This window comes from Ammospiza caudacuta, chromosome 18 (genome assembly GCF_027887145.1).
Source record: "Ammospiza caudacuta isolate bAmmCau1 chromosome 18, bAmmCau1.pri, whole genome shotgun sequence".
Lineage (NCBI taxonomy): Eukaryota > Metazoa > Chordata > Aves > Passeriformes > Passerellidae > Ammospiza > Ammospiza caudacuta.
In genome coordinates this window covers 12,225,093-12,237,399 of record NC_080610.1, presented here as the reverse complement: position 1 = coordinate 12,237,399, position 12,307 = coordinate 12,225,093, and the positions used below count along the sequence as shown (strand labels likewise).

The window sequence follows — 12,307 nt, the reverse complement described above, 5'->3', positions numbered from 1 at the left end:
GAACGCAGCGCGCAGCCGCGGCCGGGGGCGGGCAACGGCGGACGGGCCGGCGGGGCGGGGCCGCCGCGGGCAGCGGGACTCGGGGGGCACCGGCACCCGCCGGGCACCGGTACCGGCACTGCACACCGGCACCGCCACGGGCGGGGGCGTCAGAGATCGGCACCGACCTCACCTGACCTGACCTGACCCGACCCGACTCAGGGCGGGCCACCGGTGATCGGCACCGGAGATTGGCACCCGACACCGGCACCCTCAACCGACCCTCAGCAGGCCGGCGGACCCGGGACCGGCAGCCCTGAGCGATCCCCGCAGGGCCGCGCTTTCACTTTTGCCGGTCCCTCGCAGCAGAGGCGGCAGCGGCCGGGCCCGGTGCCCGGGGCTGTGAGGGGAGCGGGCACCGCACGGAGCCATGGCCATCGCCGCCGTGCCCGCGGCCGAGTCCCGGCTCTGCGGCAACTGGTAAGGCCGGGCCGGGGGTCCGTGAGTGCCAGCCCCGGTGAGGGCCAGCCCCGGGCCGGGGGTCGATGAGGGCCGGGGGTCTCTGAGGGCCAGCCCGGGGCCGGGGTCGGTGAGGGTCGGGCTCGGTGTGGGCCGGCCCTCACCGAGCCCGCCGGGGTACAGCTCCTCACCGAGCCCGCCGGTACATCGGGGTTCAGCTCCCCGGAACGCGGTGAAATAACGGGGACGGCCGTAGGGCCTTTCCTGAGCGTTTGGGCGTCGCATTTCCCTTCTGATTTAGCAGGGAACGAAATAGAAACCGAAACGCTGGGGTGGAAATCCAGGCTCGCTTTTCAGCGAGACACGCACAAAAGACACGATTCCGAATTCTTCTTCAGCAGTTCCCTGGCTCAGGAGCAGAAATACGAGGATAGATCAGCGGGCAGGGTTGTTGTGGAAGTTTTTCTTTGATTACACCTCTCTGCAGAGCCCAGTGGCTTATAAGGAGTCACCTCACAAATCGCGTCTCGAATTCAAGCAGCTAAAGAAATTAACTTTTTCTGTAGTTGTTTTTCTCCAAGAGACATCAGAATCCAGACAATTTTTTGCAACATCAGCGTGGCTTGTTTGTTCTGTGCAGTTCAGTTGCTGCTGTTGGACTTTGTTGCTTTGCCAGGCTTTTGGCTGCCTGGGATCTGGTAGGGCAGAGAACAGCTGTGGGTTTAGCAAACAAAAGGTTATAAAATTAATGTAGGTGTTTTCAAGGTGGATTTCTTGGAAAGGGGATGATCCATGTAGAAATGATGCTGCAGGAGGAAGGACTGAGCTCCAGGTGCCTCAGATCCTTTTGGTCCTTTTCTTTTTGGTTTCAAGACAGAAAATGAGCATCTTAGAAATGAGGTGAATTGGGAAATTTTGGGGTAAAATGAGGTGAATTGGGGAATTTTGAGCAGAGTTGTTACTGCTGGGGCTCTGAGCAGCCTGCTCTGTGAAGGGTGTCCCTTCCAACCCAAACCATTCCATGGATCCATTATCCTGGAACAGAATCTGTCAGGTATAAAAAAAGTTTGACTGCTTTCCAAAGCACTGTTTGACTTCTCAGAGCCAAGTTATTTTCAGGAAGAAACTTTTATCTTCTCAGACTAATTTATTAACTTGATCCCTGGCGATAACTTGTTTGTGTTATGCCAGATTTGCTTTTCACATAAGGAAATAAATCCACCTGGATTTTATCTGAATGCAGTGTCACTTTTACATGTTAAATACACAAATACCGAGGCCTGGCTGGGCCTTTCTCTGCTCACTTCAAACCATGAATTCATTGAAATCTTTCTTAGCATTATCTTTTTGTTGTGAACAACTGCTTGGATTTGTTGTCGGTGAGTTTCTGCTCAGTAACCTCAGCGACTTTCTCACAGCAAAAAGGACATTCCTGCAGTCAATTTCATCATCCATGAAATCCACTGTAGAAGAAACATTGAAATGTGCCCCTTCTGCAGCGACTCCATCCCAAAGTCTGAGATGAAGAACCACATTGAGTCTGAGCACGTGCAGGTGAGAGACATCTCTGCTCTGGAGCTGCTCATTCCTCTGGGAATCCTTCTCATGGGCTCTCTCTGCTCTAGGTCACCTGCAAGTGCAGGATGAAGATGGAGAGCAGCCTCCTGAAGGATCATGAGGTTGGTGGAGTTTATGTTATTGAACCCTTGGGGGATGCTCTGGTGTTTCACTGATCGTTCCAGAGCTTTTCTGTCAGCCTGGGGCTTGTGCATCCTTTATGGAGTGATGCTCCTAAACTCACACCCTCTGGGAGAAGGGATTGGAAACTGCCCTCAAGTCCTGGAGCCACTCAGGGCTTCATATCAAATGGGTATCTGTGATAATTGGTGATTTTTTGTCCTTGCCAGTTGAAAAATAGCTATTTAAAGTATGATTGACTTGACTTTTTTCATTCCTTTCCTGTTTCATGTTTCTGCTGGAGCCATTATGTGACTTTTAATAACTCAATCTGTCCAAACAGACTTTAAAAATAGCCTGTAAAATAAGCTAAAATAGGCCAGAGTGGGATTTTCTGAGTTCTGAATCCAGTTGGCTGCTGTCACAGACAATCTTGTTATAAATGTCATCTATTCCTTTCCTGTGGGCTCCTTTAGAGGCAGCTCTGGAGCTGCCACCTCAGCCTGCTGATTGCTGAGGGAAAAAGGATTTTCTGTGGAAATCTGTCCAGTTCTAAACCCTGGGAGTAGCTAATCCTGCCTCTGTGTGTGTGTGTGTGTGTGTGTGGTGCTTTTGGATTATAAAGCAAATGATGATAATTTATTAGTGCAGCATCTGCAAATATCACATATTTTACCTATTTTTAACCCCTTCTGAAGGGGGTTCACTGTGGGTAAAAAACATGTCCAAACAGTTCTTGTTGAGCAGTAAATGCAGTGTAAGTCTGTTCCCTAAAAACCAGTGTGGATTTTAGCTGTGCTGTGGAATACAACTGGATTTTGGGTTGTATCTAAAGCTCCAAAGAGCCTGGACAATCTGCCCACCTTGGGGGAACAGAGCTGTCCAACACCTTCTGTGACTCTCCAGGCTCCTTTAGCACATCAAACCACAGCACAATAGGAATAAAATTTGAGGGGAGGGGAAAAGGAAAATCCAGAAAGCTCCACGTGACCCTGGCAGATTTAGAATCATGTCCTGAGCATCTGGAGAGCTCCGGCTGCTGAGTTTGTGCCTCCAACCCATTCCCACGTTGTAGCTCACTCCAGGTTGTTCCTGACGTGGCTGAGGACACAGCAGAGCTCCAAAGCTGAGGAAACTCCGTGTCCCCGTGGCAAGAGTAACCCCCTGTGTTTTCCAGGCGTCCTCGTGTCCCCTGCGGCCCGTGCTGTGCCAGTTCTGTGACATCCAGCTGGCCTTCAACAAGCTCCAGGAGCACGAGCTCTACTGCGGGGCCAGGACCGAGCCCTGCGGCCGCTGCGGCCGCCACGTCCTGCTCAGGGAGCTGCCGGAGCACCCGCGACTCTGCGGGGCTCGGGGCACACCGGAGAGGGCGGCCCGGGGCTGCGGGACACCGGAGGTACCGGACACACCGGACACGGACAGCGCCACCGCGTCCCCGAGTGAGGGTGGAGCCACGGGGAAGCGGCGGGGAGCAGGTACCGGAGACCAGGGATGGGCTGGGGAGGAGCCAGAGCTGGGAAAAGAGATCTAGAGGGGCTGTGGGACAGAACCTCAGGGACAGAACCCCTGAAAGGACACAACTGCAGGGACAGAACCCCTAAAGACAGAATCCTAAGGGACAGAACCCCTAAGGACAGAATCTTAAGGGCAGAACCTCTAAAAACAGAATTTTAAGGGACCGGAACCCCTAAGGACAGAATCCTAAGGGACAGAACCCCTAGGGACAGAATCTTAAAAGATACAGAAGCTTAGGGACAGAACCCCTAAAGACCAAATCTTAAGGGACCAGAACCCCTAAAGACAGAATCTTAAAGACACAGAACCCTTAAAAATAGAATCTTAAGGGGCAGAACCCCTAAAGAAAAACCCCTAAAGACAGAATCTTAGGACACAGAACCCCTAAAGACAGAATCTTAAAAGACACAGAACCTTAGGACAGAACCCCTAAAGACAGAATCTTAAAAGACACAGAACTTTAGGGACAGAACCCCCAAAAACAGAATCTTAAGGGACCAGAACCCCCAAAAACAGAATCTTAAGGGACCAGAACCCCTAAAGAGAAAATCTTAAGGGGCAGAACCCCTAAGGACAAGAATCTTAAGGGCATTTGTGGGAGCAGCCCAAAGAAATCAAAAGTAAGGAAAAAGTGGACAGAGGAAGAAGAACTGGCTGTCATTTGGTAGCTGGTCCAGGTGTGAGGTTCTGTGATTCCTTTCTGTGGAATTACAGGATAGTGAATGCTCCAGAGGCACCAGGGGGAATGTTTACCCATGGAATGAGGTGTAAGCCAGGAGTGCTGAGGTGCCTGGGATAAAAGCCCAGTTACTTCTTTTTTTTTTTTTTTTTTTGTCTCAAAGTACCTGGCTTAAAAATGAAACTGGAGTTGTTTGCTCCCTGTAATTTGGGCTATGATTTTTCTCCATCCTCCTGGATTTGTTAGAGGTGTCCTTGGCTTGGAGATGCTGAACTCCTGGAGAAACCCTGGGGCTGGGTCTGATGTCCAGAGGGAGCTACTGCTGGCAGGTTTGATGTTCTCCCCAATTTACAATGTTTCTCTTTTGAAGGGGATGAGCTAGAGAGACCTGAACTCCTTCATCCCCATCTTGCCGAAGACTGGAATGCTGACCTGGACTATGTGCTGGCTCTCAGCCTGCAGAGTGAGAATAATGCTCAGCATAACACTGCAGCTGACATTGCCAGGGATTTCTGGGAATGTGACTACACCAAAGAGCCTGGACAATCTGCCCACCTTGGGGCAACAGAGCTGTCCAGCATCTTCTCCTGTGACTCTCCAGGCTCCTTTAGCACATCAAACCACAGCAAAATAGGTATAAACACTGTTGTGGTGGGGTTTATCCTTAAATCTGAGGGGAGGGGAAAAGGAAAATTTGGATTGGGAATGTTAAAGATTATCTAAGTATTTTAAAAGGTGAAAATCAGTCACTTTGAGACTCCTAAAGCAAAGCAGTAAGGGAAGAAATAAAAGCTTATTAAATGAGTGGGTTTCTGACCTTGGTGTGTGGTGGGAGCCCAGGTGGGAAACAAGGTTCTTGTGGAAGTAAAAATGGTGGGAAGGAGGATCTGGGGGGACCTGGAGTGCAGCTTGTTCTGAGGGAGAAATGGCATCACAGGTTTCAGGATGCAGCAGGAAGTTTTTACCAGGCTCACAGAGGATGAAATCCTTCCTTCTCTTACAGACAAGGACATGACCATGTTGCCCTGTGAGTTCTGTGAGGAGCTGTGTCCTGCTGAAGATCTGATCCTTCACCAGGTTTGACATTTCCTTGTGTCCTGGGGTTTGCAGTGATGACTTTTCTGTGGCTGTCACTGAGAGGGTGTGGAAGGGTGTGGGTGACACTGGGAGAACTCTGGGTCTTTGCCAAGGAAAGTGGTTTTCAGTGCCCACCTGGCTCATCAGGAGAGGTGATTTTTCCATGTTGTTTGTGTAACAGACAGGGTGTAACCCAGCAAGTGCCTTTGCCTCGTTCAGCAAGAGAAGTTCTTCTCCAAGTCCATGGGAATACAGTGGGGACTCCAACAGCCACAGGACTGTCCCTTCAGCCCAGCCCCAAGCTGTGCAGGCAGAAGGAGACATCATGATTCCATGTGAATTCTGTGGCATCCAGCTGGAAGAGGAGATTCTCTTTCATCACCAGGTACTGCACAGGACAGGCTCTGCTGGTCACATCCCATTGTTTGAGGATGGGCCCAGTCCCAGGGGCTCTTGTGGCACATTCCAGGAATTCAGGGAGCTGCCCCTGGCTCAGAACTCCCCACCCAAAGCTCTGGGATCCATGTGAAGGGTTGTGCTGCACTGAGGCTCCTCCGGAAAAGTACTGGATTAATTTGAAAGCTCTTGAAATGAAACTAAACAAAAGGGCCTGAAGTTGCACAATCAGAATGTTTGAATCACACAGAAAATGAAGTTGAAGCCTGGATGAGTCAGCTGAGGGGAGAGAGGAGCACAGGGGTGAAACTGGGTGGGAGGGGAAGGAGGGAACAGACTCTGGGAGTGGCTTGTCCAGGAAAGAGTCCTCTGGAATCTGCTGCTGCTCCAGACAAGATGGGAGAATGCTGAGCTCACCCATTCTCTGTGCCATGGTTCATAGTCCCAACAAGCTGCTGAAGCTGGGCTTGGGTTGGTTGTTCTGGGCCTCTCCTCTCCTGGGGGACAGCAGAATCTGGGAATGAGATCTGCTCAAACTTCAGAGCTTATCACAGAATCCCAGAATGGTTTGGCTTGGAAGGGATGTTGAAGCCCATCCCATCCCATCCCCTGCCACGGGCAGGGACCTTCAGTAACCCAGGGTGCTCCAAGCCCAGTCCAGCCTGACAGGGGGATGGAACTGGATGAGCTTTAAGATCTCTAAACCATTCTGGGATTCCACAATTCCCTACTCACCTTAACATCCCCAAGTGCTGCTGCTCTGCAGTTTTCCCAGGAATTTGCATCTGAGCAGCCCTGTGTGTTCTGTGCAGCACCACTGTGACCTGCGCCCTGCCAGCCCCACGGGTGACACTGCAGCCCAGGAGGTGCCAGCCCAGCCCCACGGGGACAGACGGGAATCACCAGAGCCGGCTCGGCGACGCATCCGGCACCAAGGTGTGGGCAGAGCAACAGCCTGAGCTGCCCTGAGCTCCCTGGGGAGATTCTCTTACCCTGTTCTCTCTCAGAAATCTTCATCCTCTGCTCTTGGGCTGGGCTCAGGGAGGGAGGATTAAATCACTGGAATTCTGTCCTTGGGGTGGACACTGGGGTTGTTCCTGGTGCTGAAGTTGCTGTTCCTGTCCATGCAGGAGATGTTTCTCCTTGGCACGCAGAGGGCTCTGGGCAGCTGGGGCTGTGCCCTGCTGCAGGCACCAGGCTGAGGACGGAGGTGGCCAAGGCTGGGAACGTGGCACTGTCCCCTCCTGGGAGGGCCGGTGACGCTCTGGCCGCGCGGGGCAGGCCCGGCAAGGGCAGTGGCACTGAGGGGACACGGAAGGACAGAGGTGACTCTGCAGCTGGGACAGCACCCCGGGCAAGAGCTGCTCAGCACTTCCAGGCAGGAACCTTCACTGCCAGCTCCTCCAGAGCCTCTCCAGCCCAGCCAAGGTAATGCCATTCCCTCTGCTCCATTCCCCTTCTTATGCTGCAAATGTGGAGCCCCTTGGCTTGCCTGTGCCTGAAAGGGTTTTCCAAAGCTTTCAGATTCACTCAGTTGAATTTGGCTGGTTCTTATCAGAGTTTCAAACAACAAATCAACAAATTTAGGTTTTTATCTCAAAACAGAACAGACCCAGTGGTCACTGGGATAAAGTGTAGGTTAAAGCCTTGTTACCTGTGAGTGCTCTGTTCTCACCTGGGCTCTGAACAGGAGCTGGTTCTGCTCTGAAACATCTGGGCCAGGGTCAGAGGAGACTCAAGGGCCTCTCCCTCTCCCTGCTGTGCTGTGTTGATCCAGCACGGGTGGCTTTGCCTCCTCTGAGCCTGTCCCTGTCCCACAGCTCTGGTGCCACAGGAGCAGCAGGAAGGAGCCTGGGGCTGTCGGACGGGCGCAGCGGCCTCCGGCGCAGGAGCTCCAAGGTGAGGCTGCAGGGCAGCTCCTGGTGGCTTTGCCAGCACAAGGAGCTGCTTCTCACAGCCCTCCCCTTACAAAGTCCTATTTGAAAACAACATTTTTCTTCTCCCCCTCCCATAAGGCAAAAGGCCAGAGCCCAGCAGCCGGACACCCGGAGGAGTGAGCCAGGGCCCGTGGAGAACATGGAGCACCCAGCCCTGCCCCTGGGCTCTGCCAGACTCCTGCAAGCAAATTCTGACACTGAGCTTCAATTTTTAGGCAGTGACCATTTTCTAAATCTCTATTTTTAATCTGTGAGAGCAAACTTAAGGTTTTTATGTCTCTGATTGCCTCGAGCACCACCCCCAAGGCATCAAATTGAGTCTTACCTTGGGCCCCACCTGAGTTCTGTGTCCGTGTGGGCTCCTTGTGCCACCCTGAGCTCTGTGTGAGTCCTGCCATGGAATCCTCAGGGACAGCTGGTGACACCAACAGGGAGCAGTCTGTGCTCCAGACCTGTCCCACGCAGAGCAGGTTTGAGGGTTGGGGCTCCAAGGCTTCTCAGTGCTGCATTTTCAAGTTTAAAGCTTTTTAAGTTTCTTGGAATAAAATTTCTCTGATGCTGTCCCCAACTGTTGTGCAGTGCCATCTGTCCCCTAGGGTGACACAGGAGCACAGCCCCTGCTGAGGATCCATTCCTGCCATTATTCCCTGGGTTCCGTTACTGTTGGAATCCCTGGGACTTTGGGAAGTGGAGCAGATCCTGTATAACACCTGTGAGCATCAGCCTAATTAAGGAGGTACAGCAGATGGCACTGGAAAGGTTAATTGGCCACCCCTGGCTAATTAGGGTCCTTACCCAGGCCTTGCCTCAGGTGCCAGCTCCATCCAACGAAGGCTGAAGGGAACTTCCTCCTAAAATAAAGACATTTTACAGATGCTCCCACCAAATGTGCTTATTTACACAAGAAAAGAATAAAGTATTTAAAAACAGGGACACCAAAGCTCTCCTCTTCCCATTCCTGGGGAGAAGGGCTGTGGGAAGATCAGGGAATGGGAGCTGGTCCCTGAGGTTTGGGATGGATAATAGGGTGCTGTGGGTCAGGAATCATTAAATATGACAAATAATGACTGAGGTGGCAGAGCCTGTGCTGTGCCTCAGGCACAAGGAATATCCCCAAGGAATAACCCCAGCAGTGGCCCTGCTTCCATGTGGTACAAAATCCTGACATTTCCTCCTGTTCCAAGCACACCCAGAGATCCCAGAGAGGTGGGATTGCAACAGAGAACAGCAGCTCCCTTTCTGCCCTTCCTGCTCTGCCTCAGGCAGCTCCAGCATAGATCCCATTCCCTGCACCCCAAAGAAGGACACAAACACCTCCAGGGATGTTAAGAATCTCCTTTATGCAGGTGTACACTCGATGGCCAAGAGCACTTACAGGTTAATGCCGTGTATGGAACCGAGATGGACACACACCAAGCTAGACCTAATACCCAGCTCCAGAGTTTTTCCATTGTTTAGTATAATTTTACATTCTGAATGAATATATATTAAAAAAAATAATAATAATCATCACAAACCAATCTTTGCTTCGACAAACAAGCCTAGTACAGACAATGTCAAGTTCATTTAAAGCACGAGGAATTAAGGATGATTAGAAAAGCTTCAATTAAAAGGCCATTTGAGCCACAGCTGAGGTGCCGCAGCACTTCCTTCCCAGGAGTATGGAATTAAAAAAAAAAAAAAAAAAAAAAAAAGCCAAAAAACTCCCACAATTCCTCTTGTGGAGCTCATCCTGTTCTCCAGAACAAACCAAAGTCGATGGAAGTTGGTTATTGGTGCGACATTTGTCCTGTAGAAGAAGCTTCATTTACACCCCCAGGTGCAAACGGCAGCGACGAGAAGTTCGTTATTTGTAATCATAAATAATTAACTGTAATAAATACGGATCAAGTAACGTTCCAGCACACGCCCGGGGCCGGGTGCAGTGTGCTCCACTCGGATGTGCTTCCTCAAGGAGCACCCACACAGCAGCAGCAGCTTCTCACTCACAGCTGGAACTGGAGCCTTGGGAACCGCTGGCACACGGAGCCCCTCAGCATTTTGGAGCTGGACCCCAGGAAAGCCCAGGGAGAGCCCAGCCTGGGCCACAGCTCTGCCATGGAATCCAGCCAGTGCTCCCCACCTTTCCTGTCTGGGAACAAACCGGCTCCGAGCCGCCCCTTCGGCTTCCTTTTCCCTTGGTCTTTGTAAACTCCAGGTGTTCCCGCTTGCTCCGAGTGGTTTCTGAGCTACATCAACGCTTCTACCAGGAAATGGACGAGATTCAAGAGTAAATATTCTTCCTACATGGATCTGTTCCCTGGACAGGGCAATATGCATTGGGAGGGTAACAGCTTCCTAACCACGGGCTTGGGAGACTCCGGATGCCGACGACTACCTACGAGTGCTGCACACACATTCCCATTCCCACTCCCATTCCCACTCGCTCACGGAAGAACAAGGACACCCATCCCCAACTCACAGCGCCTCTCCCACACCCCACGCACTCAGCGTTCCCACTATTCACAATAATGTACAATAAATACATTTGGGATTCCCAGGAGCTGTTCTGGAGCCAGGGGACACCGAGCTGGAGGTTTGGTCACCTCAGCCGGAGCCTCCCAGGCGGCTCCGCGCCGGCACTCGGCTCACGGACAGCACCGACGGATTCCGGGATCGTCTCTTCCTCAGAACTCAGGATCCGAGGGATCAGCAGAGCTGGAGTGTCCCAGAAATCCTGCTGAGGGATGAGACACCTGTGGAGGGGCTGCTCTGAACCATCCAGAACATTCCACAGAACACCAGTGAAACGCGGAGTTGTTCCTGCTCCGCAGCTGCCTCCCAGCTTTCCACACAGAACAGGAGCTTTGTCCTCCTGCCGGGTGTCAGAGGTTTTTAGGGTAATTTGCTCTTGGATCAAAGATATTTGAGTACAAAAACGAGTTCCAGGTGTTTGAGCACCTCCTGGTTGTTCTGAGAGCTCGTTGGGAAATGGGATAAAGTCCCGGATTTTGGGATGGACTGTGGTATCTTACACCCTTTGGAGAGAAGCTGTTTTGTTCTGCTCGTATTTTAATTACAATAAATTATTTTGTTGCTAAGCAAAGCAGACATTCAAGAACATCTAGGGCAGGAACCCAACGGAATCACAACCCTTTCACTGTTCTATTAGAAATTTTCCCAAAAGTGTTGAGCTGAACCCCCCAGTTCCCTGTGGCAGCCCCCATGTGCTTGGTCAGAGTTTAGAAAAATTTCAAGGAAAGTGGTGCAAAGGTGGAAAAGCAGTTTGGCAGCAAAGTTCTGCTTCGAACCTCAAGCAAGTGCCACAAATCCTGCCTGTGCTCTGCTCCTGCCCATGCAGTGATTCCCTCCCCACACCCAAACCTGGCATTTTTGTACTCAAAAACCTCTCAGGGAGAGCGATCCATGAGCCTTCCCCTCTGAGGGCTCCTGGCCTCAGAATGCCCTCCCTGCCAGTGGTGTTTGCACGGGGCAGACCATTGTGGATTACAAAATTAGAAATGTACAGGTGGAAAGGTTTCTTCCCCCCAAATTAAATTATACACAAACCGGTCTTTACTAAACTATCCTACAAATATTCCACAAACAAGGCAGCAAAAGAACCAGTCCACCACAAAGTCTACGAATACAAAATGGAAGTCTTCCGGGAATTACTGTAATGGGAACGAAGGTTCAGGAAATAAATTAACCCCCAGCTCATCCCAGGGGAGGCGCTGGATGGGAACTGAAGGGGTTCCTTCCACTGGGCAGAGTCACGGAGTCACCTCCAGGCGTTCCCTGCTCGCGCTCAGCCGCTGAGCGGATCCTCGCGGTAGTGGATGGCGTAGCGCAGCTTCTCCAGCATGATGTCCAGCGAGGAGTACTGGGGCAGCTTGATCATGAACATGCACGTCTCCACGCGGATGTACCGCGAATCCGGGGACCCTGCGCGACAGCACCGCCGGGGTTACACCCAAACCAACACTGGCACAGACAGCTTGTATGGAAAATCCTTTCCTTAGGAGTTTTCCTCCTGAAAAGCTGAGAGGCCTCAGGAGCAAAATGTAAACATCGATTATCTGCTGCTGTGGAATGCAACAGGTGCATCTGTCATTGGGCCATGTTGGTTGTTTCTCATTAATGGCCAATCACAGCCCAGCTGGTTCAGACTCTCTGTCCGAGCCACAAGCCTTTGTTATCATTCTTCTTTGTTTTCCTATTCTTAGCCAGCCTTCTGATGAAATCCTTTCTTCTATTCTTTTAGTACAGTTTTAATATAATATATATCATAAAATAATCAAGCCTTCTAAAACATGGAGTCAGATCCTCATCTCTTCCCTCATCCTAAGACCTCTGTGAACAAAATCCTATCCCTGCCTCTTGTGGGGCTTTTGAATTGTAAATGTTTCTGTGATTCTCCCATCAGGCCTCATGCCAGTATTTTCCCAATAGTTTAATTTCAGACAAATAGCAAAGTGTCTCTACATCTCTACAGGTAGAATCCCAGAACAGTCTGCATTGGAAGGGATCTTAAAGCTCTAGTTCCACTCTCCCACCATGGGCAGGGAACTCCCCACTGGATGTAGTTCAAGTTTTAGGTGAAATTTTA

General features: G+C 51.3%; 2 protein-coding genes across 5 annotated transcripts in view; one reads left to right on the top strand and one right to left on the bottom strand.

Annotated features, from left to right (window-relative positions):
- The first annotated feature begins 102 nt into the window (after window positions 1–102).
- Window positions 103–8,493, top strand: TRAFD1 (TRAF-type zinc finger domain containing 1). 2 transcript variants are annotated; one of them, XM_058816814.1, is made up of 11 exons: window positions 103–459; window positions 1,857–1,992; window positions 2,064–2,117; window positions 3,293–3,590; window positions 4,680–4,943; window positions 5,313–5,386; window positions 5,568–5,771; window positions 6,595–6,718; window positions 6,913–7,210; window positions 7,603–7,681; window positions 7,798–8,490. In XM_058816814.1, the coding sequence occupies exons 1-11, from the start codon at window positions 410–412 to the stop codon at window positions 7,837–7,839; spliced, it is 1,623 nt and encodes a 540-aa protein (XP_058672797.1). In that variant the 5' UTR covers window positions 103–409; the 3' UTR covers window positions 7,840–8,490. The 2 variants fall into 2 exon arrangements, with proteins under 2 accessions (XP_058672797.1, XP_058672798.1); XM_058816815.1 differs by lacking the exon at window positions 2,064–2,117 and having other exon boundaries at window positions 7,798–8,493.
- Window positions 8,494–9,042: 549 nt separating this feature from the next.
- HECTD4 (HECT domain E3 ubiquitin protein ligase 4) overlaps window positions 9,043–12,307 on the bottom strand; it is a 68,171-nt gene continuing 64,906 nt past the window's right edge. For all 3 annotated transcript variants that reach the window (XM_058816575.1, XM_058816577.1, XM_058816578.1), the window contains exon 76: window positions 9,043–11,643. In XM_058816575.1, coding sequence (XP_058672558.1) covers window positions 11,507–11,643 — 137 coding nt within the window. In that variant the 3' untranslated portion in view covers window positions 9,043–11,506. The remainder of the gene's footprint in view (window positions 11,644–12,307) is intronic.